The sequence below is a fragment of the Staurois parvus genome, unplaced genomic scaffold (assembly GCF_062004578.1).
Source record: "Staurois parvus isolate SC_StPar_1 unplaced genomic scaffold, SC_StPar_1.0 ptg000047l, whole genome shotgun sequence".
Classification (NCBI taxonomy): Eukaryota; Metazoa; Chordata; class Amphibia; order Anura; family Ranidae; genus Staurois; species Staurois parvus.
The window spans coordinates 4,397,161-4,419,159 of NW_028317843.1; the positions used below are offsets into that span (position 1 = coordinate 4,397,161).

At 40.2% G+C, this 21,999-nt stretch overlaps 1 protein-coding gene across 2 annotated transcripts in view; it reads left to right on the forward strand.

Moving 5' to 3' along the window:
• NUDCD1 (NudC domain containing 1) overlaps positions 1-21,999 on the forward strand; it is a 188,342-nt gene that overhangs the window by 105,314 nt on the left and 61,029 nt on the right. For both annotated transcript variants that reach the window (XM_089664447.1, XM_089664446.1), the window contains exon 7: positions 21,555-21,699. In XM_089664447.1, coding sequence (XP_089520573.1) covers positions 21,555-21,699 — 145 coding nt within the window. The remainder of the gene's footprint in view (positions 1-21,554; positions 21,700-21,999) is intronic.

Here is a 21,999-nt window from a genome sequence, read left to right on the forward strand (position 1 = left end):
ATACAAAGGGAATAAACATGTGTATAGCAAAACATGTGTTAATGCAATACCTTTTTTGTGTGAAATACTTGATTTTCAGGAAAAATATCAAGGGTGCCAACAATTTCGGCCATGACTGTATGTATTCAGAATAAATAGCAATGAACCACAATGCTAAGCGCATATACAGTAGATCGGAAATCAGCCTTAACCTTACCTCTCCTCTATCCAATGTCTAGAGTTTGGGATGGGGAGATGACCAGTGTTATGAAGGGTTGCCACCATTGATTTTGGATAGAGCTATCCAAGAGGTACTAGGTTTACAAAATCTATTTATTCAATGGAACAGAGAAAATCACATTTCTTAATCTTATAGTAAGGGCTACAGGATGAAGTGATAAAGGTACAGTATACTGGGTTATGCTGCTGTCTTTAGGAGATTGGATACTGGCAAAGAAAAGCTCTGACTGCCTAGTATAATTTCTCCTACTCTTTTCGTGCCTGTTTTTTTTTTTTTTGGCTATTCTTGGTGAATGGATATCTGCTCACCTATGAGAAGAGTAAGATACTTTCTTTTTTATAAGAATCTTTATACATCTAGCAAGTTTCTTCAGTTACCGCAGAGATCAGCTGATCCTCGGCATTGCCACAGCTTCTGTACCCTGACCACACTGAGAAGACCGGCTTGTAATGTGTCCTTGGACACTGGGCTCTGCTGCAAGTTCTCCTCTGTCAGGCACAGAGTGCTTTACAGGTCCAGGGCTGTGGTGCACCCATCTGGTGGAATCCTGTTCCTGAAGACCCTTTGGGGGAGCATGCCTGATGGAGGGATGTAAATTTTTTTTATGTGCATGCAACTTATGACCTGCTTGTACTTCACCATGGCTGTAAGTACTGGAGCTTTGCCCTTATCCTTAGAGCTGTTGTGTGGTAATGTCTCCCACTAACCTCTTTGGGGTTGGTGTTCAGATGTGAGCTGTGACATATTTATTGTAATGCAGATACTCTATAGAGGATACTGCAGCATTTTTTAATGTGTCACACCCGCACACTAGGGCAGCGGCACATTCTGTTTCTGAGCCCATGTACTTTTGCTTCTCTGTTGGCAGTTACATCACAGTGACCTGGCCACAGGCAGCCTATTTAACCCCTCTTGCTCCAGCAGTTGGTCTGTGAATACCCCTATGAAATGTTTTTCTTACACTGACAGTAGGGCCTTTGAATCTGATGATCCGCTAAAAGTTCCAGAACAGTTTTATGTGATCCTCCTTGAGGTGCTGACTTCAATAACCTGGATCACTGTCCCCTACTTGAGTCTGCACCTGCCTCAGAGTATTCTTTAACTTCTTCAGACTTGTCTTTATATGCAAACATATTCTGCAAATGTATCTGAGTTTGTGGGGTAAAAGTCAGAAATGGGAGTCTCCTCCAGAGTCCAACTCTGATTTCCCTATAACAGCAGTGACTTCGGCACAGTCAGCTAAGGGTTTTTTGGATGAGTAGTGCATGAGGAGGCTCAGTCTCCTGACATACCTCCAAAGCCTACGTTTATTATTTTGTTCCTGCAGTATGCACAAGTTCAAACCTAATGCAACCTGTGTTGGTTTTCTCTAATGTTGCCAATCTGGCTTTTCTTAATAATCCACTGTAAAAAACTGACTTGTGCTTTCTCTTCTGCAACCTGTTGTATATAGTGACCTTTGCAAACAACTAGGAGCACCACTTGAAATTTTAGAATGCTGATCCAGTGATCCACTAAATAGATGAGTGCTGGCATCTGAGAGTTAATCCCAGAAAACATGGCAGTTATGCAGTATGTACTCACCTCACTGCCAATAGCCCAGTGTGTGATAGAAGTGGGAAGTGGCTGCTCCTAAACCATGCCCCCTGATGTTGTTTGCTCTGCCCCCTGTATAAGCTTCAACATTGAGCTTTAAATTTTGACAGTTCTCCTGAAGATCAAATGTCGCACGGAATGGGTGTCATTTCACTGTGCATTGGGGGAAATTGTAGTAATAGGCTGTGGTTCAGCAGGTGAAAGGAGCCGTATTGTAGATGTGAGCAGACAGAAATATCAGATTTTAATTGGGCCAAGTGTTTTTTACTACTTCATAGGACCATATATTTGACAGTAAAATACTGTTTTTAAGTTTGTTGTATATGCATATATAATTTCTATATAAATATCCCTAAAACATAAGAGAGCCACAGCACAAATGTTCTAATTTTGACTTTACTGGCTTTTAGTCTGGCAGTACAGCAGAATAAATATTATGTTAGAGCAATAACTGCATGTGTTATATAATCAGTTCATTGTATCGGAGCTTTCTCTACCTGCAGCTCATATGTTTGGTAATCACAGGGGGAAAAAATTACCCTCTATGGACCAAGGAGGTGAAATTACAGAGCCTCTGAGCCCAGAAAACAGTGGGTGTTGATTTTGCTGCGTTATTTCTGAAATATAGGGCTGTAAGTACTATATGTCCATCTACTGCAGAGTCTCTCAGCTTGACCATATTGTAGCAGACCTTTGTGAAGTCCTGTCAGTTTTCCTTTTTTTGCCAGGATACAGTTTTAAATAATAGGAACAAACAACCTGAATGTGTGGTGTTTTTTTTTTATAAGATTATGTCTGAATAACTCAGAATAATTAGTTTACTTATAACATACCTTTGCTGCACTAGGCAAGCCAAACAGATTTGTAAGTACTGTATAACCTCTCCCTTTTTTTCCCCTTACTTTTACTTTTTATCTTTTGTTAATAACTTTTACCAAAAATCTTCAACCCCCCCCCCCTTCAGGTCTTTGCTGGCTGGCTGTATTGTAGTTGTGTGTTGGGGTGCCATTTCAAATGAAAATAACTCACAAATTACTACAATTTTTTCTGCAATTAACTGCAATGCACAGATCTGGTGGGAGCCTTAATCCATCTGCTGGTTCAGATTTTCACGTTTGATACCTGACAGTAAGATTACTATATACCAAGTTCTATTAAATTGAGCATCCCCAGAATTGATGTAGAAATTCATGCTCATGGCCTGACGTTCTCATGCATGGATGAGCAATGAGTGAGCAAATCTGAAGGGTTTCCATAGATCCTGTAAATCCTTCATGCAAAAATAGAAATTTGAGTGATTTGCCTCTCCTCCTTTTACTACATTTTCAATCTGCTTAACTATCCTGCTGCTAGTTACTGCTGTTTCTAGGAAAGACTTACAACAAAAATTACTTTTGGTCTCTATAGTGCTGACAACAGTTCAGGAATGTCAATTACAGGTCCAATTCCCCTGTAAATCAGTTCTGATCTCAGAAGTGTCTTAAACTGGTCAAACTGATGTTATCAACACAAGCTCAAACCCAATCGACACAGACTATTGGCAAAGATGAAAATTGAGAAGACACAAGTTCTTCTTAGCTAGGTGTGAACATGCAGATGCAAAAACTCGGCTGTAAATGGTTTCTTTTAGGCTGCCCAGTTATGGTTACTTTTGTTTGTCGAAGAGTAAACATGATTGCTCTGAACAAAAAACACCCGATGAAAAAAATTAGGCACACCAGTTTGTCCTTTAGCGGTGTGATGATTTAGATGTGTTTTAATACATTTAAGCTGGAATGAGCATTGTGGGAGCTTAATGCCAACCCAGCTGTGATAATTGCCTCTTACCGCTGCTTTTATTTTCCAAGGTCCTGTGCTCTGCTCTCCATGCATGCCACCTTTCACACAGGCAATTTGCAAGAGACTCTGGCAGTTGGCAGAGAGGTAAGGAAAGCAAGAGGAAGCAGCTTGTGCTGATTGATGATGGCCAAGTTTGTGCTTTTCTTGAATGCTAAAGTATTCAGAAGGTTTCTTATACCTAGCAAGCTTCTGAAAAAAATTGTAGAAGATCAGGGATTTTGACAGGAGACAAGACAGTAGTGTTCTCATACTGCAGGCTGCAGAGTTTAAAATGTCTATTTATGACATTTAAAGGGATGTTCAATTTCAGTTAAAAAAAATTACCGTAGTAAACAATAAAAAAATCACATTTTAAGTGGATCAAATATAATCTATTTTTTTTTTCAAACCTTATTACATGTTTCAACTTCAAAATTCATTAAATAGATAATAGACTGTGACAGTACTGCTGCTAAAACAGAGATTATATGTAAATACACTTCCCAGTGTTTAAATTACTGCACAATTACATCCCTTTTGCTGTGAGAATTATTATAAAATATATATAAGTTTCAGTAAGCCTTTCCAATAAACTCAGCCTTGTAAAGTATAAACAAGACAGGTAACTTTAGGAGACTATGGGGTTGATTTACTAAAATTTAAGAGTGCAAAATCTGGTGCTTCTCTGCGTAGAAACCAATCTGCTTTCAGGTTTTTTCTGTCAATGCTTAAAGTGATATTAAAGACATTATTTTTTTCTTTTTAAATAACAATCGTTCTACTTACCTGCACTGTGCAGTGGCTTTGCACAGAGCAGCCCCGAAACTGCCCTAGTCCTGTCTTCAACAGCCTTGGCATGCCATGTAAAGCTGGGATATTGGGTCTTGTCAGTGTGTTAGGCTAGCCAGTTAGCCAATTGATTGGGTTGGAGTACAGGGGGCAGCACCATAAAGTTGGCCTAGGAGGTGGGAAGTAAAAATCTGTCCCTTTTCTTAAAATGGTTGTAAAGCCTGAAGGTTTTTTACCTATTGTATGCGTGAAGGTAAAACAACTTTTGTGTGCCTCTCATCCCCTCCCCCCATACTTACTAGAGCCTGATCTTGATCCAGCGTTGTGCACAGCAGCCTCGGGTCGTCTTCGTCTCTCTTATCTCATTGGCTGAGACAGCAGCGGAAGCCATTAGCTCTCACTGTTGTCAGTCACAGCCAGATAGGAGCAAGCGGGGGGTGTGGCTGTGCCACGCAGAGCAGGGCTCAGGAGCAAGCACACACAAGTGCCCCCCCAGACCAAGTGGCTTGCTCTCAGAAGGGGGAAGGGGCAAGGTGTGCTGGTGGGGACATGAGAAGAGGAAGATTGGGGCTGCTCTGTGCAAAACCATTGCACAGAGCAGGTAAGTATGACATGTTTTGTTTTTTTTAAACGCGTGCCTTTAATATCACTTTGAGTAACCAAAAACAGAGACTCTGAAGCTGAGGCAGATTCCCAAAATGAGTCGGTGATATTGCAGTTTAGCAATTGTGGTGCCTTCAATCAGTGTCCTGCCTGGAGGTGAAGGACAATACTGTAAACATCTGGGCTCCCCTCCTTTTGCTGGCAGTTGTGTTGAGCCTATTTCCTACTGGGGATAGCCTGCCAGATGTTACTTTCGATTATTGTCATTAAAACATGTTACTGCTATTGCAACTGCTATTCCTTAGTTTGTAGGTATAGAAGACACATTATTCCTGCTGTATAATTATTAAAGCTAAACACCGGGGGGGGGGAGGTAAACTTTACCCTTTCAATGGGTCCCCATCCCAAATAAATAGATTAACTGCTCATTTTGTGAATTCAGTGCTGTGCTACAAATATACCATAAAATAAGTGATGATCAAAGTGTCCAAATTAAAAGTCAAAATGAAACTGCTTGCAGGAGAAGAACTTCAGTATAACCACCACTTTATGTGAACTGCAACCAGAAAGAAGACATAAATCTGCTTATCAAATAAATATGACTCTCTGTAATTAGAGTCATGTATCGCATTAGAATTGCATACAGATCTACACTCTTGGCCTTCAGACATCTCTCTCTTTAAAGGTAATCCTCCTATTGGGGTGGGGGAGATATCGTCACAGTTCTCACCTCCTGGTCAAGGATCCATGTGTGTAGGTAGGTACCAGAAAAAAAATCAAAAGCTTCACATACTGTGAAAACTGACTGACTTTTATTAAAAACACTAACATTACACTTACAAGTAAAGCAAAGTGAGCAATGCTGCATAAAGTCCCTGAACATGTGGAAAACTGCGCTCTTCCAGTGCATTTCTGTTAAAATGTGATGACATCACAACAAGCTCCGCCCTACGTGCTTACTCATAGATGATGTCTTCTGGGGAATTTTGCCTAGGGAGTTGGTGAATCGGGTGATATACTTACATTATTCCTCCGTCTTGCAAGCTTCCTCTTGGTGCAACCATTCCCCCAAAGCTTCTTCCTTCCTTACCTGACCATTTGAAGCTTTCTGAATGATGCTGGCCATAAGACTGAGGACATCTAGCAGAAAAATGTATTGCTGTTCAAATAACTGGATTGAAGGTGAATGTTGCAGCAAGAGCTGGCTTCCTTACTACTTCTTTGAATGGGATATTTATTATGTTGTTATTTTTGGTAAGAGATCTGCTCAAAATGTTTTAGATTTTCTTTCTCTTTGTCTAGTGCCAGCCTAAGAATGAAATATGAAATAGAGCTTTATTTAAATTTTTTTATTAAATTCAGTCAGCAAGCAACTCAGACTTGCATTAAAAATGCTTCTAGTCCAGGGATGGGCAAACTTTTTGACTTGAGGGCCGCAATGGGTTCATATATTGGACCCGGGGGCCGGACCAAGAGTAGATGAATGATGTGTATGTGTCATCCATAGTAAGTATAGTAATATTCCCCCATAGTAAGCATAGTAATTAATCCCCCATATAGTAATTCATCCCCCATATAGTAATTCATCCCCCATAGTAATTCATCCCCCATATAGTAATTCATCCCCCATGTAGTAATTCATCCCCCATGTAGTAATTCATCCCCCATGTAGTAATTCATCCCCCATGTAGTAATTCATCCCCCATGTAGTAATTAATTCCCCATATTAAGTCCCCAAGTCCCCCCTGTGTCAATTTACTTACCTTTGCTCCGCGCGTTCCTCTCGCCGTAGTCCCGCGCCGTTCCGGTCTTCTGGGCGGACTGTGAGAGGAGCCTAGCTCCCCTCACGTTCGTCATGCTGCCCCGCCTACACACATCATGACAGCCATCCTGACAGTATCACGCTCCGCGGGCTGGATTAAAAGGTCCGCCGGGCCGTAGTTTGCCCATTGCTGTTCTAGTCTCTGCTTTGATGTGGGGTTCTCCTTTAAGTTGACTGGTGTCTCATCAAAATTTTGTTTCCTTGCCCCTGCTATTTACTGTTATTGAGTCCCAAAAAGGACACCACAGGTTTGTTTCCAAGTTCTTGAACGAAATCCCACCGTATATGAATAATGAAAATAAGACTCCCTTTGCCAGTGGCACTTTAAGATTTGTTCACAGCAGCCTCACTGTCTGTGAAATTGTTAAAAAAAGGGTTTTTTTTTTCAATCTGTTCATTGGGCATTGCACTTTTATTGCTCCATGAAGGAATGCCCAGCTCAAATGACAGGAAAATTGCTTAATGATTCCTGCCAGAACACAACATTCCATGAAGCTCAAGATGAAACCTTCCTTCTCTTTGGCAGATTGCTTTTTTAAAAGGCAGCTCAGCCTCCTGATCAGTCCATACAACAGACGGAGCGTGCTTTAATTGGTAATTTGGTTATTGACCCCCAGTACTTGATAAAAGCCTCTGATTTATCCTACAAAGTATCTTTGTACCCAGAGTGCACTGTTTGATCCGACACCTTTTCATCCATCTCTTCACTTCAATTAGGAATTTGGTTATTGACCTCAATGATATGATAAAACCTCTGATTTTATCCCACTAAGTATCTTTTTACCATGAGAAGAGTCTTTTGATTCAGAACCATTTCAGACATCTCTTTGCTTTTCAGTAGTCTGCTGTATTTTATGTTCTCCTCCTTTCACTCGTCTCCCACTAGCTGCCATTACTGTGATTATAGGGCAGTAATTGGCTTGAGTTCCACTCCTGATTTACAAGAACTTTAAATAAAAAAGTGTTATATTGATTTTTTTTTGTGCATATTGCTGCCTCTTGACCTGGTCATAAAATTGCTTAGTAGATTTAAAATGGGGGTGTTGGTGACACAATTCCCGTTATTTACAGGGAACATTACCTGCTCTAAAATAGAACAGTTGTAGGGGTGCAGATACTGGAAGGGGGCACCGTAGATTCCAAATCACACCAACTAGCCTTGAAAGCTGATTCTGAGCAGCATGCCAAATGGCAAATGGCACATACAGTATTCAGGCCAAGACAGCATATTGATTTATCATCAATAAACTGTTTTTATGGTTCACGTTTATAGCCAAGTCCAGCCCAAATTTTTTTTTTCTTTTTATAGTTTAAGATAAACTGTAGTCCACTCTGGTTTCTTGCACTTTTATACCTGCTAACAGCATTTGCTTAAGTCACAGAATCACTTTAAAGCCAAACTCTAGGCAAATATAAAAGACACAAATTTATGCAGCAGTACATTTACAGTACAGTAATTAGTACAATACAATATGTACAGTATAAGTACTTCAGTTTACTTAATATTAGCCTTTTTGCAGTCCCTATATGGCAGGGCTGAGGTATGAAATGAAGAAGCAGAACAAGGAGCTAATATGTTCATGGGGTGATAGGAAGAATATGAGTGACAGAGAGATTAGCTCATCACTGTTCTCCTTCTTTCACTGTCCAGTCACAGGTAGGGGTGGGTCCAGGAAGACCTGGGCTCAGAGTAAGTGAGCTGAGTGATGCTGACCATCAGACTGGGGACATCTAGCAGCAGAAAAAAAAAGTATTCTGGGGGAAATCTCTTTAACCGCTTTCCTGCCGCCCTATAGCAGATATACTGCTACAGGGCGCCAGGGGTGCACAAAATCATATATACGTGATTTTGCATTTCTAGGTAGGGGGAGTCACGAGCCTACCCTCGGCTGTCAATCACCGGGTCCCGGTCGGTAGTTACTCGCCGCCACACGGTAATCGCTGAGTATTGCCGACAAGTGGAGAGAACTGTTTGTAAACAATACAGTTCTCTTCCCTGTCAGCTCCAGCACACTGCTTTGTATGGCTCTGCATAGCAGAAAGCAATAGTTGAAAGTAATAACATAGCCCACAGGAAAACGGCACACAGTCAACCCTTTGATCGCCCCACATGTTAACCACTTCCTGCCCAGTGCCATTACTACAGTGTCAGTGCTTTTTATTAGCACTGATCACTGTATTGGTGTCACTGGGGATGTCGGTGACACCAAATCAGTTCCCCCCAGTGTCAGAATGTCCGCCGCAGTCCCGCTATAAGTTGCTGACCGCAACCATTACGAGTACAAAAAAATAAAAATCCAGTATATACAGTCAGGTCCATAAATATTGGGACATCGACACAATTCTAACATTTTTGGCTCTATACACCACCACAATGGATTTGAAATGAAACGAACAAGATGTGCTTTAACTACAGATTGTCAGCTTTAATTTGAGGGTATTTACATCCAAATCAGGTGTAGGAATTACAACAGTTTGCATATGTGCCTCCCACTTGTTAAGTTGCCAAAAGTAATGGGACAGAATAATAATCATAAATCAAACTTTCACTTTTTAATACTTGGTTGCAAATCCTTTGCAGTTAATTACAGCCTGAAGTGTGGAACGCATAGACATCACCAGACGCTGGGTTTCATCCCTGATGCTCTGCCAGGCCTCTACTGCAACTGTCTTCAGTTCCTGCTTGTTCTTGGGGCATTTTCCCTTCAGTTTTGTCTTCAGCAAGTGAAATGCATGCTCAATCGGATTCAGGTCAGGTGATTGACTTGCCCATTGCATAACATTCCACTTCTTTCCCTTAAAAAACTCTTTGGTTGCTTTTGCAGTATGTTTTGGGTCATTGTCCATCTGCACTGTGAAGCGGCGTCCAATGAGTTGTGAAGCATTTGGCTGTATATGAGCAGATAATATTCCCAAAACACTTCACAATTCATCCTGCTGCTTTTGTCAGCAGTCACATCATCAATAAATACAAGAGAAGCAGTTCCATTGGCAGCCATACATGCCCACGCCATGACACTACCACCACCATGCTTCACTGATGAGGTGGTATGCTTAGGATCATGAGCAGTTCCTTTCCTTCTCCATACTCTTCTCTTCCCATCACTCTGGTACAAGTTGATCTCGGTCTCATCTGTCCATAGGATGTTGTTCCAGAACTGTGAAGGCTTTTTTAGATGTCATTTGGCAAACTCTAATCTGGCCTTCCTGTTTTTGAGGCTCACCAATGGTTTACATCTTGTGGTGAACCCTCTGTATTCACTCTGGTGAAGTCTTCTCTTGATTGTTGACTTTGACACACACACACCTACCTCCTGGAGAGTGTTCTTGATCTGGCCAACTGTTGTGAAGGGTGTTTTCTTCACCAGGGAAAGAATTCTTCGGTCATCCACCACAGTTGTTTTCCGTGGTCTTCCGGGTCTTTTGGTGTTGCTGAGCTCACCGGTGCGTTCCTTCTTTTTAAGAATGTTCCAAACAGTTGTTTTGGCCATGCCTAATGTTTTTGCTATCTCTCTGATGGGTTTGTTTTGTTTTTTCAGCCTAATGATGGCTTGCTTCACTGATGGTGACAGCTCTTTGGATCTCATCTTGAGAGTTTACAGCAGCAGATTCCAAATGCAAATAGCACACTTGAAATGAACTCTGGACCTTTTATCTGCTCATTATAATTGGGATAAGGAGGGAATAACACACACCTGGCCATGGAACAGCTGAGAAGCCAATTGTCCCATTACTTTTGGTCCCTTATCAAGTGGGAGGCACATATGCAAACTGTTTTAATTTCTACACCGTTCACCTGATTTGGATGCAAATACCCTCAAATTAAAGCTGACAATCTAGTTAAAGCACATCTTGTTTGTTTCATTTCAAATCCATTGTGGTGGTGTATAGAGCCAAAAATGTTAGAATTGTGTCGATGTCCCAATATTTATGGACCTGACTGTATACTGCCATTTGTAAATGCTATAACTTTCATGTAAACCAATTAATTTACATGTATTGGGATTTTTTTTTAGCAAAGACATGTAGCAGAATACATTTTGGCCTAAATTTATGAAGAAATTTGTTTTTTAAAATTTTTTTACTAGACCTATTTAATAGCAAAATGTTAAAAATATTGTTTTTTTTTTCTCAAAATTGTCGGGTCTTTTTTTTTTTATAGCGCAAAAAATAAAAACCGCACAGGTGATCAAATACCACCAAAAGAAAGCTCTATTTGTGGGGAAAAAAAGGACGTAAATTTCATTTGGGTGCTGCAATGCATGACCGTGCAATTGACAGTTAAAGTAACAGCTCTGTAACGCAAAAAATGGCCTGGTCAGGGAGGGGGGAAAATCCTCTGGAGGGAAAGTGGTTAATGAAGCTGCATATTACAGCAAAAAATGTTTTTTTTTCTCTTTTAATGGGCTGTTCATTTTTATCTTATTTTTGACTGGGGTTGTACTTTGACATTTCAGTGATTTACTATAACATGAGTTATGTAAGGTATAGTAACTGAAATGAATGCCCAAAACAATTTTATTTTCAGCTCATGGTCTATATTAGATGTGATCTATCAATATTTGTGATGCCAAATTTCACAAAATATCAGATCAGTAAAAAAGAAAACCATTTAAAAAATATGCACATACTGTAAGAATAAAAAGAACTGACAAATGGAAATCTGAAGTTTAAACTGCTTATATTTTGCCTTTTATGGTTCTCCCCCATCCCCTATCAACATGTTAATGATTTTTAAGATAAAACCATTCCAGTTTCTTTACATTTATTCGACCTATATATTCTGTCAGACCTAGTGACGTCTTCAATGGGTCTCTGTGCTTCTCTATGCAATGCATGCAGATCATGGCTGGTGGGAGGGGTTGACAAGGTGCTGTACATAGCTTCCTGAACACATCTCCTCTCAAGAGCCCATGTCCTAATACAAGTAGTGAGCTGGCTCTTGGGAAGAGTTATGCAGGTATGAAAATGCCTTGATGAGTGGGTGTCAGCCTGGAGGGGTTTTATATTATAGTACAGTGCTGTAATTACTGTGAATAATAGAACTGCAATGTCTACATACATTTTACCAATAAATATACTACAAAGGTAGCAATAGTGAAAAAGCTACATAAACAATGTCAGAAGCCATGCCCCTTATGTGCTGTGTCCTCCAGACTTTTGCAAAGGTCCTTTGAGAAAGTCTGGAGGGCCAAGGGTCGTGGCTTCCGATGTCACCGCATTATGACTGATAGGTGAACAACATGACTGCACATATTCCGCTCTTACTATTTGAAGTGCTTGTGTATTTCTGTGCTGTTGTAAGTGCCATTCTTTTCACATGCTTTATTAAATACTCCAGTGAGCACTATGAGCTGTTTATCTTTTTTATGAGCTTATATGGCAATTGACCTGTGAAAATGGAAGATACTGGTGGTATTTTGGAGTGAATGTTAGAACATCCATACTAAGCACTAAGAACTATGGCCAATTTAGACAGGAGCCAATTAACCTACCAGCATGTCTTTGGAGATATGGCCCTAACTGTGTGTGTGTATGTCTATATTATATGGCACCTTTTCACTATCTGCACCATTGTATTATTTTTACAATTTGTGTACATATTGTAGTTTTATTAATTATAATATAGCATTGCACGGAGTTTGTTATAATTATTGTTTTGTGCTGTGTTCTGGTGATTTCACATTGGTATTAGCAGCTGCTCATGTTTATGTTCGGTTTATACAAGTAATCACTTATTTTGTAGTGCAGGGGTAAACATATTATACAAAGTCTTGAGGAGCTGACATTTCTAGGCACAATGCATTTGCCTGCAGACACTCACATGTCATGCCTCCCTGTTTGAAATAACTTACATTCAATTAATGAAAGGAATGGGTCAAGGACAGTAAGACTGGGAAGGAAAGAGCTTGATGATGCTGGATGTCCTTCAGCTGTAAGTGAGATGGGTTCTATCAGACTTGCTGCAGCTCCAATGCACACTGTAAGAAGCTCACAGTGTGTCGCAAAATCAGAATAAGAAATTTTGGTACAGGAGAATAGCTTTCAGAACAGTGCAAGAATGATGGTAAAGAAAAAATGAGGAAGGGTTGTAACAGCGCAAACACTGCAAAGTCCTGGGAAATGGTAGTATGGGGTGATCCTGGTATTAGTGGCTACTGTATGAAGAGCGTAGGATTCCGTGTGGCACTGAGGGCAAGGCTTCCAAATAAGCTGTAGCAACTTCTGTAGATGAGAAGGAGAGAAGCGCCTCTAAGTGCAATAAGTCTTTTAATTCAAGTCTAAATGTAGAAACACTCACATGTCCCAGCTTGAAAAAGGAGTTCACTTCCGCCTTCCACGGCCAGTGCATGCTCCGAAACACGTCGCAGTGCACCCTGGGATCTGACGTCATCACGGCCACACCACCGCTACGTTCCAGCGTGCGTTCCATCCGGCTCTGAGGGAGGCTGTGCACGCCGGCCGGCCTCACCGCTGTTTCCCTCCAGCCACCACGCTGTTCCAGCCAAGAGCTGACCTCCCCACATCGCAGAGAGATGACGGCTCTTCACCCGGGTTACCACCCCACCATTAACTATTGTTAACCACGGTTTTTAAGCTTATGATTACTTCACACATGTGAGTGTTTCTACATTTAGACTTGAATAAAAAGACTTATTGCACTTAGAGGCGCTTCTCTCCTTTTTCTCAAGAATGATGGTAAGGCTGTAAGAAGTGAGGGAAGAAAAGAGATGCTGATGGGCACAGCTCTGGATTGAATTGAGGGTAAGTAAAATAGGGACTGAAGACTGATACCTAAACATTTTCTACCCTAATGCAAGGAATGCATTAGGGTAAAAAAAAATGTTTAGGCTTTATAACCACTTTAAAATAAATTTCACCCCTATTCATGTTCTGGTGATGACTCCAAATGTTACAGTTCCCCTCACTTTCTGTACAAGTGACAGTTGTCATCAGGACAATTGAAGAAGATGAAATCTCCTTGATGGAGGCACAGACAGCAATACATTCTGAAGGCATTTTTAACTGTGTTCTTTGCAAAACTTCTAGTTTACAACTGCTAATATTAAAAAGTTAAGGCTTTACAGTAGATGCTAGTGAGTAGATAATATAATCTGCGTCATGAACTAACCAATATAGTTGTACATAAAATAAAGTTACAAGACTTGCTAGCATATTTAATCAAAGCAGTAGGCTTCCAACTTAGTCCCTGCTCTAATCCAAGAGGGGTGTGTTGGGAGCCATCTTCTTTGATTTAAACTTCATGGTGAGACTTTATGAAAGTATGGCTTTGTCCTTCATTTTCACTTTATGTGCTGATTGCGAGGAACTCCTACAATGGGCACACAGTGTTGAGGGGGACTAGAGGAATATTCTCAGGACTTGGAGTGGTACAGTCTTTTCTCTTTGATAGCACATTTGTGTTCATTGTAGGAGACCCTTTACACTGGAAACCGTATCTAATCATAAGGAGCATGGTCCTACAAGAAATGCTATGCAGTGGTCCAGTCCAGCATGAGATTGCACTATTGCAGCAAACTGCTGTGGGCTAACGTCCTCCTGCCATTCCCGATAGTATGTGTCCTTTGCACCTGATCTACGATTTTTCCTTACAAGTCTCCAGAGCGATTTTTCTTTTTTTTATTGTAGTTTTTAAATGTCACAACACCTGGATATCTTGTCTTTTTTTTTCTGTCTGCTGTGCTTCAATGAGTCGCTGTCAACCATCCCAAAAATACGGACAGGACGGTAGAGATGCAAATTCTATTTCGATGCCAGAAGACATGAGTTACTAATTTGTTTATTATCTGCTCTCCTGGGAACCCAAATTATCTTTTGAGAATTTATCAGCTTCTTTTTGTGGTCTAAAAACAGAATATGACCGTGTTGGTTTTAATTTTATATTTTGGAGCTTTTAACTGCTCCTCATTTCAATACAGTTAGATTTTAATAATTCTGAAATTGCTGAACATGCTTTTGGTTATTGTAGTCCAGGTCTACTGTGGAGCCTCTTCATACTGTTCTCCATTGAAGTTCATTCAATGACCTCCCTCTGTTTCTTTTCACTGATAAGGCTTGTTCATTCTCTCCACTTTTTGCCTCTTTTGGATCTATATATAAGAAGCATACAATCCATTTCCTTTTATTCACCTGGTAATGACAGCTGAGTGCCTGTCATTTTTTTATTTTTCTTTGATGAAATCCAATTCCCCTGTATTAACATAGCAAGGCAAAGGATGCTGTTTTTTCCATTGATCTTGAGCGCTATACACTCTATCCCCTGCCTTTTTACAGCTAGAATCTATAAAGCTCTGTAGACAATGGGAAGATAGAAAACAGTTTATTGATCGGCAAATCCATATTGTCAAGTTGCAGGTTAAATGTCCAGGTTTAGTTAATATTGAAGACTTCCTTTTGTTACTTGAATGTCTTTATGTGGGAGATGTTCGGGGAATGGTCAGACACTCTACTGATGAGTGTACTCATAAGACACCTTTGCATTGATGCTATGTCTAAGCAGATCAATCCTTTTTGAAACCATAATGCCATTTTTTTTTCTCTCTCCTGCTGTTCCCTGATGGGTGTATTTCAACCCTTTAGTGTTTTGCAAGTTCAGTTTTCCCATTTACGACTTCAAACAAAGAAGTTAAATACCAGTAATCCCCTGAATTCCTTTAGATGGATATGCTCCCAGCTGGAGATTTCCTTCTCCAACAGTACTAAATAAAAATAAGTACCTATCCTAAAATTGCAACACACTTCCTATCAAACTAAAATTCATAACTGCATCAAACCACATCAGTTTGAAGCAATAAAAATATAATCTACAGATTCCGAAACCAAAATGTCGAAAAAGTGAGGACTTAGCATTAAAGTATAATTTCACCCTAAAGGTGAAGTTCCACTTTAGGCCCCCCCCCCCCTTCTCTCCTTTTTTTGGGACTTTGTATTTTTGGGTTGGGGGTACCTGATTTTGACAGGTACAAACTCCCACTTCTGGTCAGTTTGCCTAGGCAATTCCCCCGGAAGTTCTTAAGAAACCTCTACAGCGTTCTTACTACAGCGTTATGGGGTTTTTAGCATGCAGCATATCTTATTGATGCTCATTGGAACTGCAGGTAAGAGACCATTTTTTTGCCTCAAATGTTGCATTTTCCATTGGAGTGCAGCTACATGCACTTGATTGGAAAACACAGCGTTTAACAAGAACACTCGTCAACATGAGCCTTAAATTTAACAGTAGAAAAAAACTTTCAGCCTCCCATATGATGGCCCAGATCACACAGTGTGCAGTAACTGGAGTTTTATTATTTATTTATTTTTTCCGGCACTGGATCAACACCAGTTACCTCAAGCGCAAATAGAAAATACCGGTTTTCTATATTCCCCATTCACACTACAACACTGATGTGATGCGTGGTGCTATGCGGGAAAATGCAGGCAGGATGCATTTTTTCACAGGGCACTGGGTGGTGCCGGAAGTCACTTCACATTAGTGCACCGTGCTGCTGTGTGGGGACCTGAATGGAGTATACACTTCACATGGTTCCAGTTATTAAAATAATTTAAAGTTACAATAACGGAGTAAATTGTGCTCTACACTGAAACAGTGCATCTCACTGCACAGGAAAATGACAGCAACCCGCACACTAAAATGAGGTAGCGTGAACCCTTCCTACAGGGAAATGCATGTGTTTTACTGCTGTAGGAATGTCATTTATTATTAAGCAGCAAATTCAAACCTATGCGCTGCAGCTCAATGAGTTTTTAATGCCAGAACATAGAACATTCCCGGGCTTTTGCATGCGGTAAAGCAGGCCAATTAAAAAAAAAAAAAAATCATGTACTGTATATGTAATAAGTGCACAAAAACACAGGTATCATGTTTTGCGCACGGCAAATAGTTATTCTTTTTTTTTTTTTTAGAAATGTTTTTATTAGGAGATAGACAACAAAAACAGCACCACTTCATGAAGTATAGCATATATCAAGAAAAAAGGCACATAAGTAAAAAAATATCTTATAAAACAGAATCATAGAAAAAGAGTACAAGAATGAGGTAAGTAAGTGTAGCTGGCCAGCTAAGACCGGTCCTAGGTTGCTAATATGGTTCACATATATGTGTATACCAAACCTGCCAATAACCTCAGTACAGTGTATATGTGCATATGTTAAAGCCAAAAGCAGAATCATTGTTGTCATTTATGTCTTTGAATGTTATATGACATTTATATATTAATTGTGTTAGCAGAAGCAGAAAAGGAAAATATGCCTTTAAGAGTCAGTGTATAGGTGAGCCAATCACAGCCAGCCTCGCACTATACAGAGCCTTAACCAATCCCAGCCAGTTTCACATTTGTGCCTGTGTAAAACTCCCTGCTAGAATTTTCTAGGGTCACTTGCTCCCCAGACAGAAGAGGAAACAGACAAGTTCCAGTTAGAGAAGCTTTATGGAAGCAGAGAAGGCCAAATAGGTATTTAATGCACTTATGTGTTCCTCTATTGTTTAGCAGTGCAAGTAGATCTGTATGTAAAAACTGTTGTGTGTGTTTACTTGTAGTTCCACCGAATCTACCGAGATAAGCTATCGAATCAACCCAGTGTAAAGTAAATACGAATCAAGTCACTGTAGAGTAATCGAAATATACAGAACAAAATACGTTATCGATATAATCCACCGAATTAAACCATTGTAATATGAAAGAAATAAGCTACTGTAAGATAAACGACGAAACAAGCCATTGTAAGCAGTGTTATATGAAGATGATTGAAGTTATTAAAGAAGTTAACTAAAGTATTCGGTGTGCTCTTTAAACCTACCGCATCCATAGAGCGGCATTGGAGGAATTACAGAGTAAAGTCAGTCTAATCAAACAAAGAAACAGCAATTGCATAATTTTTCTAATGCCACAGCGCACAAGGCACTACAAGTGCTGTGCCTGCCACAGTAAGATATACTGAACAACTACACAACCAACAAAAATACAATGCCAATAAAATCAATGATAACCCATCATTCTAGGAAAATAATTATTATTCTAACTAGGTTAACCCGCATTTTGCATAACCCATGAACAAAGCTCCTGCATGCAAACCTTAAAACAAACATAAAAGCTTGCGTAATAAATGTAAAGACATACTTTACTGTAGGTTCCTTTTGTACATTCTTCGAAAACACTTCATTATAGTCCTAAGCTGTGCAGAAATAACTTGGCATTGAATCATGAAGGTATGTTTTTATTCCTCTTTTCATTATGCTGCTGTTATTTGTTAGATTTGCAATTTGATTGTTGGGTTTTTATGCATTGATTACACCATAGAACATTCCCCAGTTATTGTATACCTTGTCCTGTGTTTTGTCTGGTCTGTGGAGTGAAAAGCATTTTATTCATACTATCATACATGCTACATGACATCCCATAAATATATATTTCTGTTAAATCTCTTTGGTCTCTGGTGTTGCTTCAAATGTAGTTGAAGTCTGGTTAATGCCTTTTAAGATTGTGTTTTGTTTTTTGTTTTTTAACTATTCAAACAGTTTTTTCTCACTTTTGAACTAATTAACAAATTGGTGGAAAATAGGAACTAGACTTTAACCACAAGCCTATAGGGCACTTATACCCCCTCCCTGCCCAGGCCAATTTCCAGCTTTCAGCGCTGTCGCACTTTGAATGACAATTGCGCTGTCATGCAACACTGTACCCATATGAAATGTTTATCATTTTTTGGGACAGAGCTTTATTTTGGTGGTATTTAATCACCTCTGGGTTTTTTATTTTTTCTTAAACCAAAAACCACTGAAAATTTTGAACAAAAAACGTTTTTTCTTAGTTTTTGTTATAAAATTTTGTAAATAAGTGATTTTTCTCCTTCACTGATGTGTGCTAATGAGGCTGCAGTGATGGGCACTGATAGGCTGCACTGATGGACACTGATAGGTGGGACTGATGGGCACTGATGAGGAGGCACTGGTAGGTGGCACTGATGGGCATTGACAGGCATCACTGATGGGCACTGAAAGGCAGCACTGATAGGTGACACTGACTGGCACTGTTAGGCGGCACTGACTGGCACTGTTAGGCGGCACTGATTGGCAGCACTGATAGGTGGCACTGATTGGCATTGATGGGTGGCACTGAAAGGAAGCTCAGATTGGCACTGATATGTGGCACTGGTGGGCACTGGCGGGCACTGGCATGAGGCACTGATGGACACTGACAGGTGACACTGCTGGGGCTACACTGATCATCAGGGCACACTGATCATCAGTGCCCTGATGATCAGTGTACATGTCCCCTCCGCGGAAAAAAGTCGATTTCCGGCTCTCCTCTCCTCTCAAGCTGTCAGCGTGACAGCTCGAGAGGAGAGAAATGCTGATAACCGGCATTTCCCTGTTTACATGTGATCAGCTGTGATTGGACACAGCTGATCACATGACCGAGCTGACATCTTCGGCTCTTTCTGTGATCGGTGATCCATTGTGTGTGAGGGACACAGCGCACTGCCGATCGCCACGCTGCGCACTCCCTGAGCCGTGCATGCGCGGTGAGAATGGGAGGACGTCATATGACGTCCTCCCAGAACGAGAGAACCACCTTATGTCCGTAATATTACTATATGGCGTGCGGGAGGTGGTTAAACGTATCTTTCCTCTTCTTCAGGTTTGGCTGTGTTTGACAGCTGTCATTTTGCTGCAACTGTGTAAAGGAGGCTGAAGCCCTCTGTAAAAAGATGTCCCTTTAAGTGACACTACTGTAAGGAGGAAATTTACTAGAACTGGAGAGTGTAAAATCTGGTGCAACTCTGCACAGAAACCAATCGGCTTCCAGGTTTTATTGTCAAAGCTTAATTGAACAAGCTGAAGTTAGAAGCTAATTGGCTACCATGTACATCTGCACCAGATTCTGAGTGCTCCAGTTTTAGTAAATCTCCCCCTAATTTCAATCCTTATCTTCCAAAAATAATGCATACTCATTTGCCACTTAATGGTCCTGTTCCATGTTTCATGAACTTGTTTCCTGCTGTGTTTTTCTGCCTTCTTTTAATGTCCTGCTGAACCCGGAACCTCTTTTTTCACTTCTGTTTGTTTGGAACGTTAGTTGCTGTCATGTCATGCACTGTACTATACACATTACAAATCCCATAGTCCCTAGTCTATCTTAGGAGCAAGCTAGAGCATGTGGCTTCGTTCCTACATACAGTGGGACCATGGAGATTGAACGTAGCCACCCACTAACAGGAAGTCAGGTCACAGCAACAAATAAAAAAGGAATTTGGAGGAGGCTGAGAGCAATAGAAGGGACTATTTTGAGTTAATACATCTTGAAAGAATGTTTTTGAAAAACGAAGTTTAATGTCCAACTCTGGGCTCTCCAGCCCATTCATGAAGCTCAGTACAGCGGAACAACAGTATTCTCTCCCTGTGGACAGGGTTGTCCTAGATGGACATGTAGTTTTAAGTGAACTTTAAGTCACAAATCCAGCTAATACATTGTAAAACTCAATTAAACTCATATGTCCAGTAATGAAAATGCCTCTTTTTAACCCTATGCTGGCTGTGTCCCCCAACCCCCTTTCAGTGTCAACTAGGAGATCCCAGGACCCTGATAAAGTGCCCCAAAATGTTGTGTGGGATGTGATCCAGGAACATCCATTCCCCGTTTTCCTCTACAACAAATGAATCCAAAAGCAAAGTAAATTATGTCACTTCCAGGTTCACAGCTCTCATTTCCCAGTTAATATAGCCAGGGAAGCAGCTAATCAAGCATGATTTGTGCTTAATTGGCTGCAGTAGAGGGAATGGAGGCATTGAGGGTCCAATATACCACTGATGTCTCAATAAAAAGGGCCTGTCACCTTCCAATGCTATCGCACGAGGGCTTGTTTGCCCTTTGTGATAGCAATAAAGTAAGGGGGAAAAAAATAAACCGGTAATAAAATTCAATTGTAATAAAATAAAAATAACTAAACAAATTTAAAAACAGCCCTATCACCCTGCACATACACACAAATGGAAACACGCTTGCACATGTATGTAAACATCATTTGCCACACGTGACGTATCACTGTGAATAAGTAAGAACTATAATTCTAAGGTGTAATTCACCGTTGACCCTAAACTGATTAACCTTTTAAAGTGTATCCTATGGACAATTTTGAGTACTATTGGATTCCCTCTTAGATTGTAAGCTCTAATGAGCAGGGCCCTCTGATTCCTTCTGTATTAAATTATATTGTAATTGTACTGTCTGCCCTTATGTTGAAAAGCGTTGCACAAACTGTTGGCACTATATATATCTTGTATAATAATTTTAAAAAATACTCTTGTTTTTCACCCTTCACTGGCGCAACCAATATTAAGGCTTGCCAGGTTTGGCCTCTATTTACCCGACGCAACCCCAACTTGTATTTCTTTAAAAGAAAAAAAAAAAGTTGTATTTTGTGTTTGTGTACACTAAAATTCATTTTAGTGTGTTTTTTCCTATGCATTTGCTAACCAGTTGAACAAATATTGTGCTACATAAAACAATTGCAGCTGCAACCATGTTATTCTACAAAGTTTTTCATTCTTTAATTTTCTAGTTTAAAATGCTGATTTTTAACATGTCTGTGTAAATTAATAAATTGCCCCGGCAGAAGAGTGGTTAAATAATTCTGTTGTTTTTTTAATTTTTTAATTTGTTTTTTTTGTTTTTTTTTTTGCAGTGTGGAGGTCACGCTGGCAAAGAAAGATATTGACCGTATGTGGACAGAAGTAATTATTGGTGATAAACAAGGAGAGTTCATCGCAGATCCGGCACAGTGTGCAGCTATTGCAGAGCAGCTAATGCACCTCACCTCGGCTGACTTGGTAAGCAGAGCTCTATCATAGGTACAGTAACAATTAGAAAATTTGCATCAAAGTGAAACGGCTGTGGGGAACAAATAAACCTAATCGGTGAACTGTCCAAAAACTTTACAACTATGCTAAAGTCACTCCACTTTTTAAATCTGAATTTAAAAAAAATCAGTTGCATAAAGATTCAGCAGACTTTTCTCTCTGCCTTGGTAGTGGCTCAACAATATCTTGTTGCATTAAGAAAACCATGTCAGAACCAAAGAGCACTCTGATCTACAGATAATCTTGCAGCCCATTGACTGATGATGGCTT